At 38.2% G+C, this 24,456-nt stretch overlaps 1 protein-coding gene and 1 pseudogene across 1 annotated transcript; both read left to right on the top strand.

Moving 5' to 3' along the window:
* Positions 1–979: 979 nt before the first annotated feature.
* On the top strand, positions 980–1,915 carry LOC138444098 (olfactory receptor 11G2-like). Its single transcript, XM_069597426.1, has one exon. It carries the CDS (start codon positions 980–982, stop codon positions 1,913–1,915), a length of 936 nt encoding a protein of 311 aa, XP_069453527.1.
* Positions 1,916–17,893: 15,978 nt separating this feature from the next.
* LOC138444097 (olfactory receptor 11G2-like) lies at positions 17,894–18,831 on the top strand (annotated as a pseudogene).
* The last annotated feature ends 5,625 nt before the right edge of the window (positions 18,832–24,456 follow it).

The raw sequence follows: 24,456 nt of genomic DNA, 5'->3' as shown, positions 1-24,456 counted from the left end.
CAGGCTCCTCCGCCCATGGGATTTTCCTGGCTAGAGTACTGGAGTGGGGTGTCATCGCCTTCTCCGATCTCATTCCCTAGGCTCTGGTAAACAGAGACCTTACCATTAGAAAAAAATGTTGACAATTGGAGCTTTCACATTCTATCAGCAGGAGTGATAAATAGTGCAATAATGATGGAACACTGTTAAACTTATCTACTGAAGGAAAGATACACATGCCCTTATGATCTAGCCTACAGAAATGCATGCATGTGTGAACCAGGAAAAGAGAACTATATTCATAGCACCATTACTCCTAACAGCCCCAAACTAGAAATAGCCAAAATAGTCATCTATAGTACAATGGTTTAGTAAGTGGTGGTTTATTCGTAGAGTATAGTGGGATATAAATGGACACACTATAGATGATTGTAACATAAATGTAAAAAACCTTATGTTGAACAAAAGAAGCCATTCAAATACTGCGTATGCTATGCTTTCAATTATGTAAAATAAAAAAAACAAGCAAAACTAAAAAAAAAAGTTTCAGAATGCATACTTAGTTCTTAAAGAAAAATAGGGAGGTGATTACCATTAGGAAAGGAGAGGGTTAACGATTGGAGGGACAAAGAGGCAGAGGATAGTCATCCTCTTATTGGGATGTAGCATAAGAGGAGATTCTAGGGTACAAGTGATCCTCTATTTCTCAACTTCAGTGATAGTTACTGCAGGGTTTTATATAAAAAGATTTAAATGTTGAACATGTTTCCGTACATTTCACAATAAGTAAATATCTCTATATATGCTGATATTCATTAACTTCTGTTTCTATAATCCAACTGCTAAACTAGGACAGTAATTCAGGATTAGCCTAAAATAGTAACTATTGATACATAAATGTCTATTTCATTCCCCAGAGTGGCTTCAATTCATATCTGGGTTCTCACTTGTCTTTACAATTATTCAATAATGTCATGGTGTTTTCACAGCTCGCAGACTCATGAAAATCTCCAACACCCCCAACACCTCCAGCACCATCGCTGGCTTCATCCTCCTGGGCTTCCCTTGCCCCAGGGAGGGGCAGATTCTCCTCTTTGTGCTCTTCTCTGCTGTCTACCTCCTGACCCTCATGGGCAACGGTTCTATCATCTGTGCTGTGTGTTGGGATCAGAGACTCCACACCCCCATGTACATCCTACTCGCCAACTTCTCCTTCCTAGAGATCTGGTATGTCACCTCCACTGTCCCCTACATGTTGGCCAACTTCCTCTCTGACAACAAGCTCATCTCCTTCTCTGGGTGCTTTCTCCAGTTTTACTTTTTCTTCTCCTTGGGTTCTACAGAATGCTTTTTCTTGGCTATTATGGCATTTGATCGATACCTTGCCATCTGCTGGCCTCTACGCTACCCCACCCTCATGACTGGATGTCTCTGTGCCAATCTTGTGATCAGCTGCTGGGTACTTGGTTTCCTCTGGTTCTTGATTCCCATCATCATCATCTCCCAAATGTCATTCTGTGGGTCCAGAATCATTGACCACTTCCTGTGTGACCCAGGTCCCTTGTTGGCCCTCACCTGTACTAGAGTCCCTGTAATAGAGTTAACTAGCTCCACCCTAAGTTCTCTCCTCTTATTTATCCCCTTTCTCTTCATCATGGTGTCCTATGCTCTGGTCCTACAAGCTGTGCTGAAGTTCCCTTCAGCAGCTGGACGAAGAAAAGCTTTCTCCACCTGTGGGTCCCATCTGACTGTGGTTTCTCTTTTTTATGGATCAGTGATGGTCATGTATGTGAGCCCAACATCTGAACATGATGCTGGAATGCAGAAGATAGTGACTTTGTTTTATTCTGTAGTTACTCCACTCATTAATCCTGTAATATATAGTCTGAGAAACAAAGATATGAAACATGCTATGAAGAAATTATTAGGAACGTAAAAGTAAGGGTCTTGATTTAAAATATTTGGGGGGACAGAAGCTGTTTTTAATTTCTTGGTTAAAAAGAAGACTAGCTGACTATAGGACTATAAGACATCTCAAAGATGTACTGCATATCCCCAATTTTGCAAATGATAGAGCCGTAGATTGAAAAACTGAGTTTAGTTTGCTATGAAATATAATTAAATATAAATTTCCTGCCAATCTGGAAAACCTCTCCACAATAGTGGAAGAGAATAAAGCAGTTTTATTATTTATTATCTATGGGTGTGAGAGTTGGACCATAAAGAAAGCTGAGAGCAGAGGAATTGATGCTTTTGAACTGTGGTGTTAGAAAAGACTCTTGAGAGTCCCTTGGACTGCAAAGAGATCAAACCAGTCAATCCTAAAGGAAATCAGTCCTGAATATTCATTGGCGGGACTGAAGCTCCAATACTTTGGCCACCTGATGTGAGGAACTGACCCCATTGGAAAAGACCCTAATGCTGAGAAAGATTGAAGAAGGCAGGAGGAGAAGGGGACGACAGAGGATGAGATGGTTGAATGGCATCGCTGACTCGATGGACATGAGTTGGAGCAAGCTCAGGGAGTTGCTGATGGACAGGGAAGCCTGGCATGCTTCAGTCCCTGGGGTCACAAAGAGTTGGACATGACTGAGCGACTGAACTGAACTGACTGATTATTGAATAAGCATTAAAGCAGGAGACTATGGGCATCTCAGGCAACCCACTGAGAAAAGACAAAGACTGAAAGAAATTTCATCCCTTTATAGTCAAGCAAATACAACCCATTACATACAGGTTCTCAAGATAAAAGCTAATCCTCAAAAAGACTTGACCATTTTATCACACATAATCAATTCATCCTAGATTTGCCTGGTAATTGGACTGGCCATCTGTGTTTGCTAATTGGTTTCACACAAGGGAGAAAAGACATTTCTATATAACAGGAGATAGTTCTCAACTTGGAAATTAAGCCACCAATCTTAAACTCCTATCTTCCCACAGGAAATGAAAGATTGGGGCCTTTCTGTCTTGATTATTACATTTCAAAGAGACTTCCAGGTCCTTGACAAAGACATTCCTAGGTCATAAATCTGGCAAGGGTGTTGAAACCCCTTAAAATTTAAAACTTTTAAATTTTACATTCATTTCAATGACAGAGAAACAAGTACAATTTTCTAAAGTGTTCTGAAAACAGGAAGAGGGGAAAGTCTCTTCCTTTATCTTCAGCATGGATACTTACACCTCTTTTTTTTGTTTTGTTTTGTTTTTGCTCTTACAAATTGTACAATCCTGGGGCAAAACTTGTCTCCTATTACTCTTCCAACACCAACTAACTCTTTACTTTTCTGGTAGTGCTTTTATTTCTGTCTTCTAAAACATCTATCATAACATCAATTTTAATATTGTATATATCTTCAAGTCAATATGAAAAATAGCATCAGCATAATAAAAGTGGTAAATATATGAAAAAATAAATAGCAAAGGAAAGGCTTTAAAATATCTAAAAAGACAACTCTATTTTGTTCAGAATTAGAGAAGTACAAAGAAAGCTATAATAAATATATCTCTTTTCCCCCCAATTTGACAAAGATCAAAAATAATGTTGAGAAAAACAGCAATCTCTTCCCTTACTGGTAGAGCATAAATTGGTGCAATATCTATGGAGGACATTTTGCCAAAAAACTATCAGAATTTAAAGGGCATTCCCTCTGACTCAGCAATTCCACTCTTAGGTATTTATCTGAGGAGGATACTCACAAATAAGAAAAATGATCTGTGTACAAGAATATTGACTACTGTTTCTAATAGTAAAAGATTGGAACAATCCAAATTCCCATTAATTAAGGACTAATTAGATAAATTATGTCCAACTCTTTGCGACCCCATGGACTGTAGCCTATCACGCTCCTCCGTCCATGGGATTTTCCAGGCAAGAGTGTTGGAGTGGATTACCATTTCCTTCTCCATTGTATATACATAGGGTGGAATATACTATATAACCACTAAAAATGAAGATCTGTACATGTTGATATAAAAGTACCCTCAAAGTTAAAGAAAAAGCAAGATGAAAGAGATCTGTCTTGGGCCATCTTTCATATGAAGAAAGATTGCATAAATATCTACATATTTTTGTTCATAAACACATTGTGTATCTCTGAGAAGAAACTAAGAACAGTGATGCTTTGGGAAACAAAATTGGGTATCTACGGACAGGGAGAGAAGGAAATATTTTCACTGTACATACAAGCCTTTGTATATTTTAAATTTTTCCATATGTGTGTATTTCATTTAAACAACATTCATTATCATCTAAAAGTAAAATTTTAAACTATTTTACTATGAAATTGGAACCAAGGTAACATTTATTCATAATTCTGTGATTCTTTGAGAAACTAAAAAGAAGACTGTTTCTCAGAGGAAAATAAAGAAAAAGAAAACTGACAAGGTCTTCATGTCATCTCACTAAAATTCTTTCGTTCAGCTGGAACAAAGTAAGAAATGTCTTCCTCTTCTGAAGACCTATGAGAGTAATAAACTATGAAAAAGTGAAAGCAGCTTTTTAAAAATAATTGTTGTATCATCTTCCTCCATAGTCATTTATTCATGAAAACAAACACATTCAATATGTTAGGCACTGAGCTGGAAGGGATAAGCCACATACAGAAGTAAGTAAGACACATTTCCTTCTCTTCTGGGGCTCATGAACAAGTAGTAAATGAAGCAAGATGTTCTATAAACAAGGGAATTATAAGTTGCTATGGGAGCAGGTAAAGGAAGGCACAGATCATGCCAAGTTCTGAAAAATGCATATAACCATTCCCAGACCACTATCTATTTACTAGTATACTACAATATACAGAATAGAAGTATTCCTCAAATAGATGTCCGTGTGGCATTTACCACCCATCATGACTTATAATTGGCCAAACTTATTAATATATTAATGAACATCCTTAATCAAAATAAATACAGCTTCAAGATGTAATATAATTCACAATTCATCAAAGAGATATAGATAGATAGAAAAATGGCCGATTCATGTTGATGTTTGGTAGAAACCAAAGCAATACCATAAAACAATTATCCTTCAATTAAAAATAAATAAAGAAAGACCCCAGAAAAGACAAATAAAAATAAAGAAGCACATCATAGGTATTAAAATATAAAACTCAGTCTTCAGATGTCATCACAGTACAAATATTACTGATATTCATTATTAGTATTTGTTTCCAGGGAGCTCAACCTTTAAGACCATGTCACTTAGAAAGAAAATAGCGCTTGAGTGCTTAAGTAAATCAATGAGCCAAAACAGACATATCAACCTACCTCAGATTTTTCATGAGAATGAAGTATTTCAGTGATAGCCAAAGGCTGATCATTTTCCAAGACAAAGTAGAACTGTGCGGTTGTGCTGGGGGAAAAAGTAATAGAACCAAGTGATGCAACCAAAATAGGAAATGGTCTTGGTTTTCGAAAGGAAATTGTCCTATATGTTGGACTTAAAAGTTGTGAAGTAATTTTAAAAGTCAAGAAAGCTACACTAGCTAACTCTAAATGTGCCTGAGAGGGTAACAGGCAGGAAGGCCAGGGGTCTCCAAATGGAGGAAATAGCATGCAAGTGTCAGACATTTTTCTCTCTCTTAAGTGGCAGGAGGAAACAAACTAGTGATATTTTTTCTTCTCTATACAAATTTAAAAGGAGGTTTCTCTTAAAATACTGTGTTGCCATAATGACACCTGGTTTCACCTGAAGTTAACTATTCTCAAACCTTGAGTCAACCAATGCATTTTTCTTAAGGAAATGTTTGTCTTAAGCTATGTTAATGTACTATGCATTTACTCTAGACTCTGTCTTCAAGTTGGTTCCACCTAATGGCTCAGAACCTACTTGACAAACCAGTATGTTATACTCAGATATTGTTCCCCTAATTTATATAAACGAAACTATTTGTATGGTAATCTGCCCTTCTACAAGATTCAAGTTAATCATTTTATGGCCGATTGATTCGTCTGGTGCCAAGATTATCCCAAAATGCATCTTATGAGTGAGAGGTCTGGTGCCATTCTGAGTTTCAAGACATTCCTTTCTTTCATTAACAGACTGCTAATGACTATATAACATCCAGCTGAAGAGTGGCAGGGGGCGGGATACTCTTTCTGCCCCTTTCTGATGCCTATGTCAGAAGCTTTCTCTATCTCCCTTATTCTTTAATAAAACTTTATTACACAAAAGCTCTGAGCAATCAAGCCTTGTCTCTGGCCCCAGATTGAATTCTTCTCCTCTGGAGGCCAAGAATCCTGGCATCTTTTCGTTCAGCAACAACCTTTCATCTTGGGGGCTCTTCCAGGATCCTTCAGGACAAAGTAAAGATGCTTGGAACTCAAGTTCTTTGTTCTCCTAGTGAACACGTTTTCTGCTGTACTTTACTAACTCTACAGTGTGCTTGTGTGAAGGAATGAAACGCCCTGAGCAAAGCAAGTGAGGAGCCCTGCTCTGTGGTTCTGTCACGTGAGTGTATGTTCCTCGATTCTTTGTCTCAGCACAACAAAGATTTGGAGTGACGGACATTAAAGCCCCCTCGGTGAGTCACAGCTCTCAGGTCTTGGATAGACCGTGTTATAGCTCTCAGGTCTCAAATGGACCGTGCTATAGCTCTTAGAAAATCAGTGTTACAGCTCTATTTTATTTAGAAGATAACAGGAAATCTATCTTTGAAGCATGAGGGCACGTCGATCTAAAGACACGAGGAGAAGAGCGCCCCAGTGCGCAGGAGAGAGAGAGAGAGAGAGAGAGAGAGGGCTGGCTCTGGCTCTTCTATTTATATGTCTATCTCTCCCTGGGCCTGTCCTATGTAAATTGGGCCAGCCAGGAGTGTTGTTTGTTTTACCTGAGGTCCTCACTCCGGTCCTCGGACCTTCTTTTGTTTCATTTTTGTGGGCTTTTCCCTGCCTTATCTGTAGCCACCGCCATTTTGGACTCCTTTTCCCTGTTCTACCTACCTGACAGTTCCATGGTGATCTCATACGGCTCATGGCAGAAACCTGTCAGGGGTTTATACCGACATGCCAGTGCCAAAAGGCACCCAATGTCTCCTTCGGGAACCGACCAGAAATGGGCAAAGCATGTGGACTGAACTCTCCATTCTCAGTCCAACTTTTCGGTCTCTTCAACCATTTCATAACTCCTTGGGAATTAGGAGTACTAACCTAATCTATCAGATCATAGACTTTCAAGGGACCTGTGATCTGTGCTGTTACTGTGTACTGTTACTTAGGTCCCAGACTTGGATTGGTAGTCAGGAAGGGCCTAGCCTCACTAGGAATCAAAAGTTCAGAAGCTAGATGGAGCTCTAGTATAGAACCTAAGCTACTCCATCTTGTCTAATAGGAGAATTCCATTTTGTAAAGTTCCAGGAAAGAGACTTCGAAAATCCCCTGACCTCACCCCACCACCCATGAGCCAATCAGACCTCTGACCAAAATCTCCTGACCTTACGTTCAGGAATTTGTGGTTTGCCTAGGTAATAAGAACCAATCAAAAATCAACAAACAACCCTTCGAAAGAGGGTGACCAATCAGACGTCCTCCAGCCTGGAAACCCCCTTTTACACGAATATACCCTATATAACCAGTGTAACCCAAAACTCGGGGCTCCTCCCCATAGCCGCTGCATCGGTAACGGTAAGAGCCCCAGCTCGAGCTTGGTAATAAAGACTCTCTTGCTTTTGCATCGGACATCGGCTCCTGGGTGGTCATTGGGAGATTTCGTGACTTGGGCATAACACTAGCTCCAAGAGCATCTCTGAGGTTAAAGGTTACTCAGATTGGAACTGCAATGGGTTTTTTTCCTTTGGTAACACTGGCTGTTAATGGACCAGAGGAGACTCTTACACTGGTGTGGTGATGCTTGGAAGGAACATCTCAGTTTTATGTTCGTATCGGTCTTATGGTGGTCAGGAATATACTCAGGGTTGTGCACAGGCACTCAGGTGACAGATGTTTCCCCAGTGGTCTTAGCTTGGGAGGCATTCCGGAAGGTTACTCTGATTGCACCCCAGGTGGCATCAGAGGCAAGCAAGGTTTTAATGGTGAAGAGCTGGACGTCAGTCAGGGATCCCATCGGGTCTACCACTGATGCGTCCCCACCCCGTCTCAGTGGTAGAACTGGGAGGGACGAGTATGACACCTGCGTCGGTAAGGGACAGACTAAGTCTGACCAGGAAGGAAAAGCTTTTGGTGTAAAGTCTGTCTACACCTCTATCTAGAGCAGGGAGGGGCACCTCTGGTATAAAGATGGTGCTCTCTCTTTTTTTCTCTCTTACAGATGGGCACTAAAAATTCCAGCCTCACTCCTTTGAACTGTATCCTGGAAAACTGGGATAGATTTGATCCCCAGGGCTTAAAGAAGACACACCTGGTTTTCCTATGTGATACTGCACCTGGTTTTCCTATGTGATACTGCATGGCCGCGGTACCCACTGGAAGACAGTGAACGGTGGCCAGTTGGAGGGTCTCTTAAGTATAATACTGTTTTACAATTAGACAAGTTCTGAAGAAACCAAGGGAAAAGTGATCTTAAAGGATAGATTTCTTACTCAATTTGCTCCAGATATCCGCCATAAGCTATTAAAATGGGCGTATGGACCAAATCAGTCTTTAGATACTCTGTTACAACTGTACATAATACAGTCTATTATGGTAGGGAATATGAGGAAAAGAAAGAAAGGCAGGAAAAAAAAAAAAAAACGAAGGAAAAGGCGGAAGCCTTCACAATGGCTATAAAAAACGTTCTTAAACAGCCTGAGAAAAATGCCCAGAGAGAGCCAGGTGAAAAGGGATGGGCTTGCTATTACTGTGGAAAGTAGGGGCACCTCTAGCGGGATTGCCCTCAGGCATCTAAGCCGCCCCAGGCTCCACGTCCGGTCTGCAAAGGACCACACTGGAAGAGAGACTGCCCCCAGAGGGGTCGGTCTCTGGGGTCAGACTCTCAAGACAATCAGGACTGAAGGTGCCTGGGGGTCCCCACACAAGCTCCCGTCCTAATTACACCTGAGGAACCCCAGGTATTAATAACTGTGGGAGGCCAATCCGTCAATTTCCTTTTAGATACTGGGGCAACTTACTCTGTGCTACTGAAGCCCCTGGCCCACTTTCTTCCTGATCCGCTTCCATAATGGGACTGTCTGGACAAGCCAAAAGGTATTATTTCAGTTATTCTATATCTTGTAACCGGGATTCTGGGCTATTTTCACACGAGTTTCTGATCTTGCCAGAATCTCCCTCAGCCCTTTTGGGGAGGGGTATACTGAGCAAGGTCCATGCCTCTGTTTTCATGAATATGGAGCCTTCCCTTTCTCTCCCTTTAGATGGACAAAATGTAAATCCTAGAGTATGGGCTGATGGAAAATCTGTGGGTCGAGCACAAAATGCTATTCCTGTAGTTGTCAAGCTCAAAGACCCGCACTTATTTCCACATAAGAAGCAGTATCCACTGAAACCTGAGGTTAAAGAAGGGTTAAAACCCATCATCAAAAATTTAAAGGAGCAAGGACTATTAATTCCCTGTAACAGTCCATGCAACACTCCTATTTTGGGTATAAAGAAATCAAATGGTAAACGGAGACTAGTTCAAGATTCATGAATAATAAATGAGGCTGTAGTTCCTTTACACCCTATGGTGCCTAATCCTCATCCTCTATTGTCTGAAATTCCTGAACAAGCCAAATATTTCTCAGTAATTGATTTGAAAGATGCTTTTTATTCTGTGCCTTTGGCAGAGGAAAGTCAATTTCTATTCGCCTTTGAAGACCCTACGCAGCCAGCTTCTCAGTTAACCTGGACAGTTTTGCCCCAGGGATTTCGTGACAGTCCTCACTTATTTGAACAAAGTTTGTCATGGGATTTACAAAACTTTAATAGCTCTGAGCCATCAAGCCTGTCTATGGCCCTGGATTGAATTCTTCTCCTCCGGAGGCCAAGAATCCCGGCGTCTTTTCATTCAGCAACAACCTTTCATGCCTAAAATGAACTTCCACTTTAGCCATTCAAGTAATGTACAGCCTCAAGCATACCATTCATATCTTCATTTTATAGATGAGGTAACTAAAGCCTAGATTGAATAAGCGAGTTGCCCAAACAGTTAATGAGTGTTGAAATCAACTATGACTTCAAAAACCGTACTACAGAGTGTTATGCCATGGCATCTCTTAATGTTATCATACGTGAGCTCCTGAGCTAAGCATTTTGTGTACAATCTCTCTTTCAATCCTCATTACATTATATGAGCCATTACTATTTTACATGTGTTACAGAGTAGAAAACTAAGGCCTGGAGAGAATAGGTAACAATTTACCAGTGATACAGTCTAATAGTAACTAGGAAAGCAGGGATTCAACCAGGTCTCTCTGAGTCCAAACTCACATTCATTATCAATATTAATTTGCCATAGCAGACTTACATATATTGTTTAAAAGCAGGAAAAATTGTCCATGTGCCTTTAAAGCTGAAATAATATCCAACTATTATTGTTTGGGTAAATGGTTAACAAAAACTTAATGAATAAGTATAGTATAGTAAATACATATTGTAAATACAATATGACACGTGCAGAAAAATTAAAATCTAGTCTTTAGAAAAAATACAAAGGGAAGCATTTCAAAATATTTGAAATGGCAATGTTTGGGTAGTAATATGGAGGTTTTGGAGGTCTCTCTCTCTCTCTTTTTTTTTTTTTCTATTTTCGGGTTTTGTTTTTTTTTTTTTCCAATTGTAGGCTTTATTTTCAAATGTTTCAATACAAAGTACAGATAGTCCCAAACTTACTATTTAACCAGTTTTCAACTTTACAGTTGTGAGAAAGTAATACACATTTGGTAAAAAACATACTTTGAAATTTTACATTTTTCTGACATGTTGATAAGTAGTATGATACTCTCTCATGATGCTAGGTTCAGCTCTGAGACACAGTTTCCAGTCAGTCACATGATCATGAGGGTAAACAACCTATACACTTAAACCATAAAGTACCCATGCAGCCTTCTGTTTATCATTTTCTGTACAATACTCAATAAATCAACAATAATATTTATTATGAAAATTCAGCAATTTTATTATGAAATAAGCTTTATGTCAGATGACTTTTGCCCAAAAGTAAGCTAATACATGTTCTGAGAACATTTAAGGTAAACTAGGCTAAACTATGATATTTGGTAATTTAGGTGTAATAAATGCATTTTTAAGGCTCAAGAGGGAGAAGATATATGTATAATTATGGCTGATTTGTGTTGTTGTACTGCAGAAACCAACACAACATTGTAAACCAATTTTCCTCCAATTAAAAAGTTGAAAAATTTTACAGCACTTATTTATTTATCATATTTTCAATTTTAAAGGTTTTATTGGGATGTAAACCTCTTTCAGGTCAAGGAAGATATGTAATAGTATATAAAGAATACTTTGAATCTCCAGTAAGTTATTTTGTAAATAATAATAATGATAAATCTAGCACAGTTTCCCAGTTTAAAAGAACTAGCACGCCTTAAGGATGCTCATCTATATAAAACCTCAGTAATCATGATGTCCCTTATTTTTTCTAACAAAACTTATATTTGTAACTTCAAAACTGTATTTTCTTAATTTTCTCAGAATTAAGAGACAGCCACTAGGTACGCTGAGGGAATGAGAGCCGGAGTTGAAGATTGAAAAGTGAGCCTTTACTATTGGACAGAAGAGAAAAGGCCTGTTAGCCCATCCAGCTTCTCATCAGTCAGTTTCACTGGCACCACACAGAAGAGGGGAAGTTTCTCAACTTTGATATATCAGCTGATAATGTATAAAGGGAGGTGAAATCATGCTAGCAACATTTCAAACTGAAGATTGTTATCAATCATATTGCATACTTTCTAGTTCTGAATTAATATGTCCCTACAGAGTTGCCCACAGTTTACAGTTCACTACCATTTAAATTGATATTTCTCATAAGTACAAATGAACTTCTAGAATAAAGTAAATAGGTCTGCAAAATTTAATACAAATCACAATTTACAACCCTGTTTATTTATAAATATGGATATATGCATACTTAAGTATATACATATAAACATATTTGAGAAGATACGGAAAATAATTCTAAAGAAATATCACAAAGTATAAACTGAAGAAGCCTTTGCATTTTACTTCAGTGATAGAGTCATACGAAATATGTTTTAGATCATGAATGGACCTTTATATCTAAGATATAGTTCGTTTCCTATCTCAAGTTCAATGTTCTTTAGAGCTCCAAGTTCTAACACATTAATAATTATATAAAATATCTGTGACATCTTTTTCATATTTTTTCTTCTGAAATATTCATGTTAAATTCCCATGCTGCATGAGGACAAGTTTTAATGTTCTTTGCATTTCTCTATTTTTCCAATTTTCGTATTCATTCACAATCCAGAGGAGTGGTACATACATAGTAAATGTTCAGTGGTGGATTTCTGGAAGTCATATATCCAGTCAGGCATAAGCCACAAAAGATATGCAACAAAAAGCAGAATAACCTTTACTTGCTAATATGTTACTACAGCTGAAATAATTCCCTAAAACCTTCTTTATATTTTTGCAATTTTTCTTCTTTTTGTTATCTTCTTTAGGATCCAGCTAAATATAAGAAAAATTGTATTTTGTTTGCAAGTGTTTAAAAAGACTGAGTGAGTGAAGCAGCTCAGTTGTGTCTGACTCTTTGCAACCCCATGGACTGTAGCCTACCAGGCTCCTTCCTCCATGAGATTCTCCATGCAAGAATACTGGAGCGAAAAAAAAAAAAGAATACTGGAGTGAGTTGCCATTTCCTTCTCCAGGAGATCTTCCTGACCCAGGGATGGAACCAGGGTCTCCCACATTGCAAGCAGACACTTTAACCTCTGAGCCACCAGGGAAGCTACTACTTCCAAATAAGACCTTGAGAACCAGGAAAAAAAAAAAGGCACATTTGGTAAATAAAAGTGAGCTAATTATTTTTATAGTTTTTTATTATCAAACAGAACTTCAGCTTTGCAGAAAAGTTGCAATAATAGTAAAGTACAAAATATCTATATGCCCATAATCTGGATTTCAAATTATTAAAATTTTACCACAATTTCTTACAGTCTCTCTGTGTCCTTTTACATCTATTACCCTCTCTGTCCATATGTCTGACTGTCTTTCTCTCTATATATATATGCCTATTAAGTGTAAGCTGAAGACAACTTACCTAAAGGATCTAGTGTGTATTTTCTAGAAATAAAAAATATTTTCTCACATAAGCTGGCATATTTATCAAAGTTAAGAAATCTATACTGCTATAATACCATTATGCAATATAAAGACCTTATTATGTAATTTCCCAAATTATACTGCTCATATCTTTTACAGCAAAAGGTGAAGAGAGATATTTTTTTCTGGCCTGTGATCCAATCAAGTTTAGATATTGATCATTTTTAAAATCAAATGAGCCTTTTTGTGTTAGCAAATTGGTGAAAACCTCAAAGTTCTAAAACAGACTTTTAAAAGAAAAGTCAATTCTTGGGAAAAAAAATTTATTCAAAATTAAATTTTCTTATTTCACACTGTAAGTAACTGTTTTGCAGTGCAAATAAATAGAAATAAGAACTATTGAATTCTAAATGATAAATGCTTATCAGATTCAACGCAAGATTTCTAAAGATTCTTTTCTACAGAAAAAGGCCATGATGGTCTGGAGAAAAGAGTGATTGCACAGCTTCCTTACTCCCTAAAACCAATCTCCTCTGTCTGATAGCAAGACAAGCATCTGTCCCCAACACCCATAGTTGACATCAACTTATCAGAAGACCAAAGAACAATCTCCAGCAAGATGAACACCTTGGCTTGGGTTTTGTTTGACAGAATTTCCCCTGATAATATGAGAGGTATTGCTGAACAGATATGGTGAGTGACTGATGAACCTGTCGATTGAAACTCTGGCCATCTCTAAGAGACTAAAACTAAGGAAAAGATATTATTTCCTCCATCACTGGGGAAAATAAAAGCAACAATGAAGGAGATATCTCCAGAGGAGATAGGGAGTGAACAAGGGAATAACCAGCACAGACCTGTCTCCTGGCACAATCCTCCCAGAGGCAGTAAATGATTGCTCAAGGAGGACAAGCTGTGCTTATAATCCATGGATCCTAAAGCACATACATTCGCTGATCCCCGTCCAACCTACTTTTTAAACCTTCTCTCCCAGCTGCTTACTACAAAGACAACTGCTTCTAACTCAGAAAAGTCTGCAAAAAACTGAGAAGCTTCCGTTGAGAATCCCTTTCTTACTTCAGGGAAGAAGGTAATTCAGTTCTTAGAGGAGAAAAATATTAAAATATAGCTGGAGAATCTACATCTGTGGGGAAAAAAGTCTCCTGTTAACTCTGCCACAGTTTTACCCAAAACATCTAATATTTACCATATGTCAGATATTGAGAAGGTGCTTCCACCTTGTCAATTTATTATTCCATTCAATAGTTTTCATAACAACCCTCTGGGGAAGGTGTTATCATCTCCCTCTGACACTTGGGGAAACTAAGAGTCAAAAAATAACTGGCTTATAGAATTTGCCACGATAATGCAATGTTTAAGTGTTGGAATTCAAATCCTGGGCTCTTGTATCCAAATTCAGTACTATTTCTAGCATAACATAATTGCCTGCCACTCATCAGCAGTGGGTAAATACACTGCTTTGGGGCTTTTTAAAAAGTTTGAACAATAGGAGATAGATAGATAGATAGATAGATAGATAGATAGATAGATACCCTATATATATTACTAGGCATTTTAAAACTATTCTTTCTGCAGTCTTCAAAATCCCCTCTGTAGTCTTATTCACTTCACCTTACAGAAAAGGACACCAAAGCATAGAGAGGTTAATACTTGGTCTAGCATCCATGGCTATAATGTGGTGGAAGCAGCCTTCAGACTCAGACAGTCCAGTTCTGGAAGCTGTGCTTCTGTATGGAGTAGCCTGTCCAGGCCAGCAAGGCAAAGGACTGTGCTCATAGGGAATCATCCAGGCTGGCTGCTGAGAGAAGTTAGTGAGGATACCAGGACTCCACTCCACTGTGGAAAACAAAACTCTATTGTTTTCAGGCTTGGAATATATTTCTTCCAAAATATCTTCTATGTATAGATATTGTTAAGGAAGCTTTTATTCTCTTCATTATAATGCATACATTTTCCAAAGTTTCAATAATAACCAAATTTTATAATCAGAAAAATAATTTTGAAAAAGAGAGCAGTTTAAAAAGTTTATTAAAACTATTTTGTGCCACAATTTTAATAAAACAATGAAATCAACAGACAAGATTCTTGCCCTCATTTGGCTGGCAAAGATACACAAATAAGAAAAAATAATAATAATAATTTCAGACTTTGATAAGTATGAGGAAGAAAATAAATAGGAATTTATGAACAAAAGAATGACAGAGATACTTACAGAGGGTGTTCAGAAGAACAGAATAATTAGGGTGGAAAGTGAAAAATGGGCTCCAGATACATTTCCAGGTGAAGAGAACATTTAAAGCAAAGAACCTAGTCAGTAAAGAAGTTGCGTATTCCAGGATACAAAGAAGGCCCATGTAAATGAAGAAGGCGGAATAGGAAAAGACAGATCGGAAAAGGCAAAAGGGAAGAAAATGGTAAAATAGGTGGAAGTCAGATCATTCAGGGGCCCATAAAGCCAGGTCATTCAGGGGCCCATGTATCATAAAAGGGGGCTTGGATTTTATTCTAGGTTAAGTTATGGAATGTTTTTGCATAAGGAAATTGCATGATCTTATTTACACTTTTAAAAGGTCGGTCTGTCTGCTGTATAGAGAATTGATTGTATAGAAGCAAAGGCAGGAAGCAGAGAAATCATTTGGGAGATCTTTGCAGTAATTTAGAGAAATAATATGGGTAACATGAACTAGGAGGGTGCAGGGGAAAGAGAGAGAAGCAGATGCATCAGGGCTCAAGGCATATTTTAGAAATAAACAGAACTACAGCTGAACTGTGTATGAAGGATAGTAGAAAGAGAGATGTGCTATTAAAACATACACTTCAGCAAAGTTAATCAGCTATACATATACACATATACCCTTTTTTGGATCTCCTTCCCATTTAGGTCAACACCAAGCACTGGGTAGAATCCCCTGTGCTATACAGTAGGTTCTTATTAGCTATCTAGTTTATACATAGTAATGTATATATGTCAATCTTAATCTCTCAGTTCATCCCAACTCCACCTTCCCCTCCTTGGTATCCATACATATGTTTTCTATGTCTGTATCTCTATTTCTGCTTTGCAAATAAGTTCAGTGGGATCATTTTTCTAGATTTCACAGAAAATTGATATAATATTTGTTCTTCTCTTTCTGATTTACTTCAATCTGTGTGACAGTCTCTAGATCCATCCATGTGTCTGCAAATGCTGCAATTTTGTTCCTTTTTATGGCTGAGTAATATTCCATTGTACCACATCTTTATCCATTCAGCCATCAATGGACATTTATTTTGCTTCCATGTCCTGGCTATTGTAAATAGTGCAACAATGAACATTCAGGTGCAATGTATCTTTTTGAATTATGGTTTTCTCCTGGTACATGCCCAAGAGAGGGATTGCTGGGTCATACAGTAGCTCTAATTTTAGTTTTTAAGGAACTTCCATACTGTTCTTGATAGTGACTGCATCAATTTACATTCCCACCAACAGTGTAAGGGGGTTCCCTTTTCTCCACACCTTCTCCAGAATTTATTGTTTGTAGATTTTTTGATGATGATCATTCTGACTGGTGTAAGGAGATACCTCATTGTAGTTTTGATGTGCATTTCTGTAATAGTGAGCAATGTTGAGCATTTTTCATGTGTTGATTGGTCATATGCATCTCCTCTTTGGAGAAATTTCTGTTTAAGTATTCTCCCCATGTTTTGATTGGGTTGTATGTTTTTTGAAATTGAGCTGCATGAGCTGACAGATAAATTTACAAGCTGAGCAAAAGCACATAGAAGCTGGAACTCATAATGCAGTCATCTACTCCCCCTCCCATTCTCACTCTAGCTGAAGCCAGCAAGGCACTGTGGTAATGCACATTAAGATAGAAATGGACAGAATCATTGGAGTTCTTATTGAACACATGAGTACCCCTTGACCTGAGAATCAAGTAATATTGATTCTGACCCAGAAGAATGGGTTCCAAAGTGCTGTGTTCCCCAGCACAGCACTGCACTCTTATCACAGTGAATAGACAGAACTATTTCAACATGGTCATATTATTGATATATTAATTTTATCATTCAAGAACTCTGTTTAGATGGCCTCTTTCTTTGTGCTATTTTTTCAGGAAATTTTCCCCATCAAAGTTGGTTGATTTACTTATGAAATTGTCAGATAATGATACTAGAGAGAATGAATCAACAAGTTAGGTTGGAACATAGCCGAATGTCAATTTTTAAATGGCATCAAAAGTCAGACATGTTTTCCTGCTTCACAATCACATGATCCAATGAAGTACCTGTCTACAAGCAGCTGCATTAGGTGACAACTCAAGGAGTACATAGGAAATGCAGTTTTCCACTCATTATAAGAAAATTACAAAAACCCTTTTAAATGCAAGATCATGTACATTCCCAGTCATCACCATGACACTACTGTTTGACATAGCAATAACTTTAGCCTACCCTTAAGAAGGTTTTTGCCAAGAAGAACAATAACTCTATATATTTAGTTCAGAAAGAGAATTACACATTGCATTCTCCTACTGGGATAAGCTACATGAGGTATGGGTTTTAATCTCTTGTGTTCTTTGCTGTATCCCCAGTATCTAAAAGTACACACTCAATTATACTTAATTAATAACAAGTATATAAATCTCAGTTTCATGTTGGGACAAAGAAAATGAAGCTCCTCTGCTATTCCAGGGATATTCAGTAATTATGACCTTTCACAGCTCACAGACCCATGAAAATCTCCAACACCTTCAACAACTCCAGCACCATCGCTGGCTTCATCCTCCTGGGCTTCCCTTGCCCCAGGGAGGGGCAGATTCTCCTCTTTGTGCTCTTCTCTGCTGTCTACCTCCTGACCCTCATGGGCAACGGTTCTATCATCTGTGCTGTGTGCTGGGATCAGAGACTCCACACCCCCATGTACATCCTGCTTGCCAACTTCTCCTTCCTGGAGATCTGGTATGTCACCTCCACTGTCCCCAACATGTTGGCCAACTTCCTCTCTGACAACAAGTTCATCTCTCTGGGTGCTTTCTCCAGTTTTACTTTTTCTTCTCCTTGGGTTCTACAGAATGCTTTTTCTTGGCTATTATGGCATTTGATCGATACCTTGCCATCTGCTGGCCTCTACATTACTCCACTCTCATGACTGGTCGTCTCTGCACCAATCTTGTGATCAGCTGCTGGGTACTTGGTTTCCTCTGGTTCCCAGTCCCCATCATCATCATCTCCCAAATGTCCTTCTGTGGATCCAGGATTATTGACCATTTCCTGTGTGACCCAGGTCCTCTTCTAGCACTCACCTGTGCTAGAACCTCAGTAATGGAATCTTTCTGGGCAATCATAAGTTCTCTCCTCTTATTTATTCCTTTCCTCTGCATCATGGGGTCCTATGCTCTGGTCTTGAGAGCTGTATTGAAAGTCCCTTCAGCAGCTGGACAAAGGAAAGCTTTCTCCACCTGTGGGTCTCATCTGGCTGTGGTCTCGCTCTTCTATGGTTCAGTGATGGTCATGTATCTGAGCCCAACATCTGAGCATGATGCTGGAATACAGAAGCTTGTGACTCTGTTTTATTCTGTGGGAACTCCACTCATTAATCCTGTGATCTACAGTCTGAGGAACAAAGATATAAAATATGCCTTGCAGAAATTTCTGGAAATACAAAAATAAGAAACATGGTCAAAAAACAAAAGGGGAAATCTTTGGGCAACTGGGCTATCTTTATACTCTTCCAGGTTAAAAAGTCCTAAGTAAATAGCTAGTACCAACTCAATGTACATGAATCTGAGTAAACTCTGGGAGTTGGTGATAGATAGGGAGGCCTGGAGTGCTGCAGTCCATGAGGTTGCAGAGTCGGACATGACTGAGTGACTAAACTGAACTGAACACTTCAAGAATTGTTCATCCTATTATTGAACCTATTCATGGCTATTCGTACTTTTCCCAAAATTTTTAGGAGAAAGGACTCAGAGACTTTATCCAACTCCCTCATTCTACAGATTAAGAAGCTGAAGAATGGAAAATTTGAGTGATTTGCTCTGGTAATAACTTTAAAATGCTTAGAAAAATCTTTATACTTCTTATTCTACTCATAAAGAGAGCAATACATAATAAACTATAAGAGAGTATTGGAGGTTTTGGCATTCTGGTGTACAGCCATCAAATATTCTTTCATCTAAGAGGGGAAAACATAAATTACTGATAAAAGTCTAAACTGGTGCAACTTCTACTTAGGACATTGCAAACAATTTCAGAAAATTTAAAATTCACATATCCATTATCCCAGCAATTGCACTCAGTCCTAGATACTCAATCTACACATATAATCATACATATGTGAAAAATGCATTTCTATAAACAACACAAATGCCTATTTATTGAGACATATTTCAATATGTATGACATTCATGCAATGGAATATGATGTAGCATTTCTTAAATGAGAGAATTTTAGATATACAGATATGGAACTACCTCCAACTTATATTTGTTATTAAGTGAATAAATGATGCATAGTACGTAAGTTGTCATTTATTGATGAGATTATAAATTTGTCCTCATGGTTTAAAAAAAAGGAATATTTTTCATAGGATAAATAAGAAACCTAACCATGGTTGCATTTGGCAAGAGGATGTCTTGAATTCAAGAGAAGGAAAAAAGACCTATTTTCACTCTTCAGTATCTTTAAAACAAAATTTTATAGCTAATAATGATAGCTCTACTGGTGAGTTTTCTGAGAACTGGAGCCTAAGAAACAGTCGCCCACAATTCCTGGGTTTCTTGGGGAATCTATGGCAAGGCACTGGCTGTCTCCAATGCAAACAAAGGAGCCAGGACCCAAAAACCCACAAACACCATTTCATTCAGATTTCTTGGTTCTGGAGGGGAAATATGGGAAATTATTTTGTTCTCTGAAAATGTTTTCCAATTTCAAAACTGGGAAAGGAGTATGTCAAGGCTGTATATTGTCACCCTGCTTGTATAACTTATGTGCAGAGTACATCATGCAAAATGCCAGGCTGGATGAAGCACAAGCTGGAATTAAGATTGCCGGGAGAAATATCAATAACCTCAGATAAGCAGATACCACCCTTATGGCAGAAAGCAAAGAACTAAAGAGCCTCTTGGTGAAAGTGAAAGACAGCAGATTACTTAAAACTCAACATTCAGAAAAAGAAGATCATGGCATTTGGTCCCGTCACTTCATGGCAAATAGATGGGGAAACAATGGAAATAGTGACAGACTTTATTTTGGGGGGCTCCAAAATCACTGCAGATGATGACTGCAGCCATGAAATTAAAAGACACTTGCTCCTGGGAAGAAAAGCTATGACAAACCTAGACAGCATATTATAAAGCAGAGACATTACCTCACCAACAAAGATCCGTCTAGTCAAGGCTATGATTTTTCTAGTTGTCATGTATGGAAGTGAGAGTTGGACCATAAAGAAGTCTGAGAGAAAAAGAATTAATTCTTTTGAACTGTGGTGTTGGAGAAGACTCTTGAGAGTCCCTTGGACTGCAAGGAGATCAAACCATTCAATTTGAAAGGAAATCAACCCTGAATATTCATTGGAAGGACTGATACTGCAGCTGAAGCTCCAATACTTTGGCCACCTGATGCAAAGAACTGACTCATTGGAAAATACCCTGATGCTGGGAAGGATTGAAGGCGGGAGAAGGGTATGACAAAGGATGAGATGGTTGGATGGCATCACTGACTCAATGGACATGAGTCTGAGCAAGCTCCGGGAGACGGTGATGGACAGGGAAGCCTCGAGTGCTGCACTCCATGGGGTTGAGGACTTGGACACAACTGAGCAACTGAACAACAATAACCCAAGATGTGTGGGGGGAAATAAAGTTTGTAAAAGTGTTTGTTAAAGTGTTCACCTAGTTCCACCAGGTGGCACTAACAGTAAAGAGCCCGCCTGCCAATGTAGGAGAACTGGGGGACCTGCGTTCAATCCCTGAGTGTGGAAGATCCCCTGGAGGAGGGCATGGCAACTCACTCCAGTATTCTTGCCTGGAGAATCCCATGGACAGAGGAGCCTGTCCCTGGTGGGGACAGTTCACAGGGTCGCAAAGAGCCAGACACAACTGAAACGACTTAGCATGCATGTAAAGTGTTAATTAGTCTAGTTTCAGGGCTATTACATTTGCATTCCTTATTGTTCACTAATTCATTAAAAGCATTTAGTGAATACTTGTCATATATCAAGTATATATCTAGGAAATGAATCAGATAAGTCAGTAAGTCTCTCATGGAGTTGACAGTCTAGGACGAGAAAAAATTAAACTGTGAGATGTGCTATGACCAAGAAAGAGATTAGTTGTTACAGGAGTCAACTGGGGAACAGTATATGCAAACAGTGGAGAGGTAAGTGGTGAGAGAGCAGGAGAATCAAGTATTTGACACAGAAACTATAGCTCATGGACTACAGGGTAAAGGTAAAGATCAGGTGTGTCCCTGATAGACATTCATAGAAAGGGTCTCTGAGCCTCTTAAAGAAAACTTGTCTCATGGTTTACAGTGTACTGCTACTACAAGCAAGAGATATCTGACTGTATTACATGACAAAATAATTATTTTATTGTATAAAATATGATATAATAATAGTGTATTATATGATTTCCCTGAGGGTAGGAGGCAAGAAAGCTGAAAATTGCTTCAGCTCTTTGCACAGCTGCTTACATTCAGCATTTTATTTCAAATGCATTTGTAACGTAATAATGTTTGATAATAAATATCCTAATTTTCTTTCTTATTTACATAATACTTGTTTATTTTAAACATTTATTTTTTAATTGAAGGATAATTTCTTTACAGAAGAAAGAAATTGTTGTTTTCTGTCAAACCTCAACATGAATCAGCCATAGGTATAAATATGTCCTCTCCCTTTTGAACTTCCTTCCCACCTCCCGCCCCATCTCACCCCTCTAGGTTGACACAGAGCCCCTGTTTGAGTTTCCTGAGCCATACAGCAAATTCCCATTGGCTATCTGTTTTACTTATGGTAATATAAGTTTCCATGTTACTTTTTCCATGCATGTCACCCTCTCCTCCTCTCTCCCCATGTCCATAAGTCTATTCTCTATGTCTGTTTCTCCACTGCTGTCCTGTAAATAAATTCTTCAGTACCATTTTTCTAGATTCTGTATATATGTGTTAGAATACGATATTTATCTTTCTCTTTCTGACTCACTTCACTCTGCATAATAGGTTCGAAGTTCATCCACTTCATCAGAACTGACTCAAATGAGTTCCTTTTTATGGCTGAGTAAGATTCCATTGTCTGTATGTACCACAACTTCTTTATCCATCCATCTGTCAGTGGAGATCTAGGTTACTTCCATGTTCTAGCTATTCCAAATAGTGCTACAATGAGCAGCACTGTTTACTACACATGGGATACATGCGTCTTTTTCAAATTTGGTTTCCTTAGGGTATATGCCTAGGAGTAGGATTGCTGGGTCATATGGTGGATTTATTTCTAGTTTTTAAAGGAATCTCCATACTGTCTTCCATAGTGGTTATATCATTTTAAATTCCCACCAGCAGTGCAAGAACATTCCTTTTTCTCCACATCCTCTCCAGCATTTATGGCATTTTAAACATTTTTTAAATAGTAAAGTATAAATATATATCAGTCACCTAAATTCCACTGTCCAGGGTTCCATATCATTAAATTTTAGCTATTCATCTCTTTAGATGTGTTTATGTGCATATGTATAATATAGAGAGAGTATATAATTTACATTAATGCATATGATTTATATACATATGATTGTACACATACGCATATATAATTTTACATATATGGTGGCAACAGACAAGCTGTCTCTCTGCATGCCATCTTCATTTTTTTTAATTTTCTTAAATTAATGTATTTATTTTAATTGGAGGCTAATTACTTTACAATATTGTAGAGGTTTTTGCCATATATTGACATGGATCAGCCATGGGTGTACATGTACATTTCTTTTCCTCTCTTGTTACCTTTATTCTTTCCCCACTTCTCTCCACAATTACCTCACACTCTAGTTAAATAATCAGTATGAATAATCTAATGTGTATCCTTCCACATTAATCTTAATGCACATGTAATTGTAGGCTTATACACACATTCACACGACTCTTTGTGACGCCATGGACTGTAGCTTGCCAGGCTCCTCTGTCCATGGGGATTCTCCAGGCAAGAATACTGGAGTGGGTCACCATGCCCGCCTCCAGGGGATCTTCCCAATCCAGGGATCCAACCCAGATCTGCCACATTGCATGCAGGTTCTTTACCATCTGAGCCACCAGGGAAGCCCTTATTCTAAACTACTTATACCTTTATTTTTATAAGATAGATTTCTAGGAATTGATGTATTGATATTTTTGGATCAAAGATCAGTACGCTTAATATTTAGATATTGTTAGGTTGCTTTCACTCAAGGCTATGCACAATCATGTTTCCACTATTAGTATCAGTACCCATTCACCCTTAGGAGCTAATAAAATTACTTTAAATTTTTCCAGTTTGGTGGGTTTAAAGAGACAGTCCACTTCTTTTACTAGTGATAGTTGAACATTTTTTTCCTTATGACATTGGCCAGTGGATTTTCTCTACTTTTTGCTTGTTAACATTCTTATCCATTTTTAATTTTTCATATTTTGCTCAAGAAAAAATTTTTTATGTATTTTCAATATTAACACTTTATCTGTCAAATATATTGCAAATATTTTTCTCTACCATTTCATTTTGTACTTACAGTATCTTTACTAAAATTTTATTACACATACTGAATATTTTTTCCTTGTACTAATAGCTGCTGCTGCTGCTAAATTGCTTCAGTCATGTCCGACTCTGTGCGACACCATAGATGGCAACCCACCAGGCTCCCCCGTCCCTGGGATTCTCCAGGCAAGAACACTGGAGTGGGTTGCCATTTCCTTCTCCAATGCATGAAAGTGAAAAGTGAAAGTGAATTTGCTCAGTCGTGTCTGACTCTTAGCGACCCCATGGACTGCAGCCCACCAGGCTCCTCCCCCTACTAATAGCTAGAGATTTATAAAGAATAAAAATAAGTCAATTTGGATTGTCAAAAGAGGTTATTCTCCCATACACCAGAAAAAGGTGGCATTAGCTACAGGTCTATCCAAAGACAATTCATGAGCTCTGATTAATCCTCATTCCACAAAGATCTTTAAGATCCAGATTATTGTTGAGTAGGTTAGAGATTACAGGGTTTGAGATTGATTTCACTACAGAATACATCAATATCATGATGTGATTATTGTCTGCATTTT

This window comes from Ovis canadensis, chromosome 7 (assembly GCF_042477335.2).
Source record: "Ovis canadensis isolate MfBH-ARS-UI-01 breed Bighorn chromosome 7, ARS-UI_OviCan_v2, whole genome shotgun sequence".
In the NCBI taxonomy this organism is placed as follows: domain Eukaryota; kingdom Metazoa; phylum Chordata; class Mammalia; order Artiodactyla; family Bovidae; genus Ovis; species Ovis canadensis.
This window is presented reverse-complemented; position numbering and strand designations above follow the sequence as displayed.

What these genes read in the sequence shown, in the direction of transcription:
- LOC138444098 (XM_069597426.1), top strand. Translation starts at nt 980, where the DNA reads ATGAAAATCTCCAACACCCCCAACACCTCCAGCACCATCGCTGGCTTC.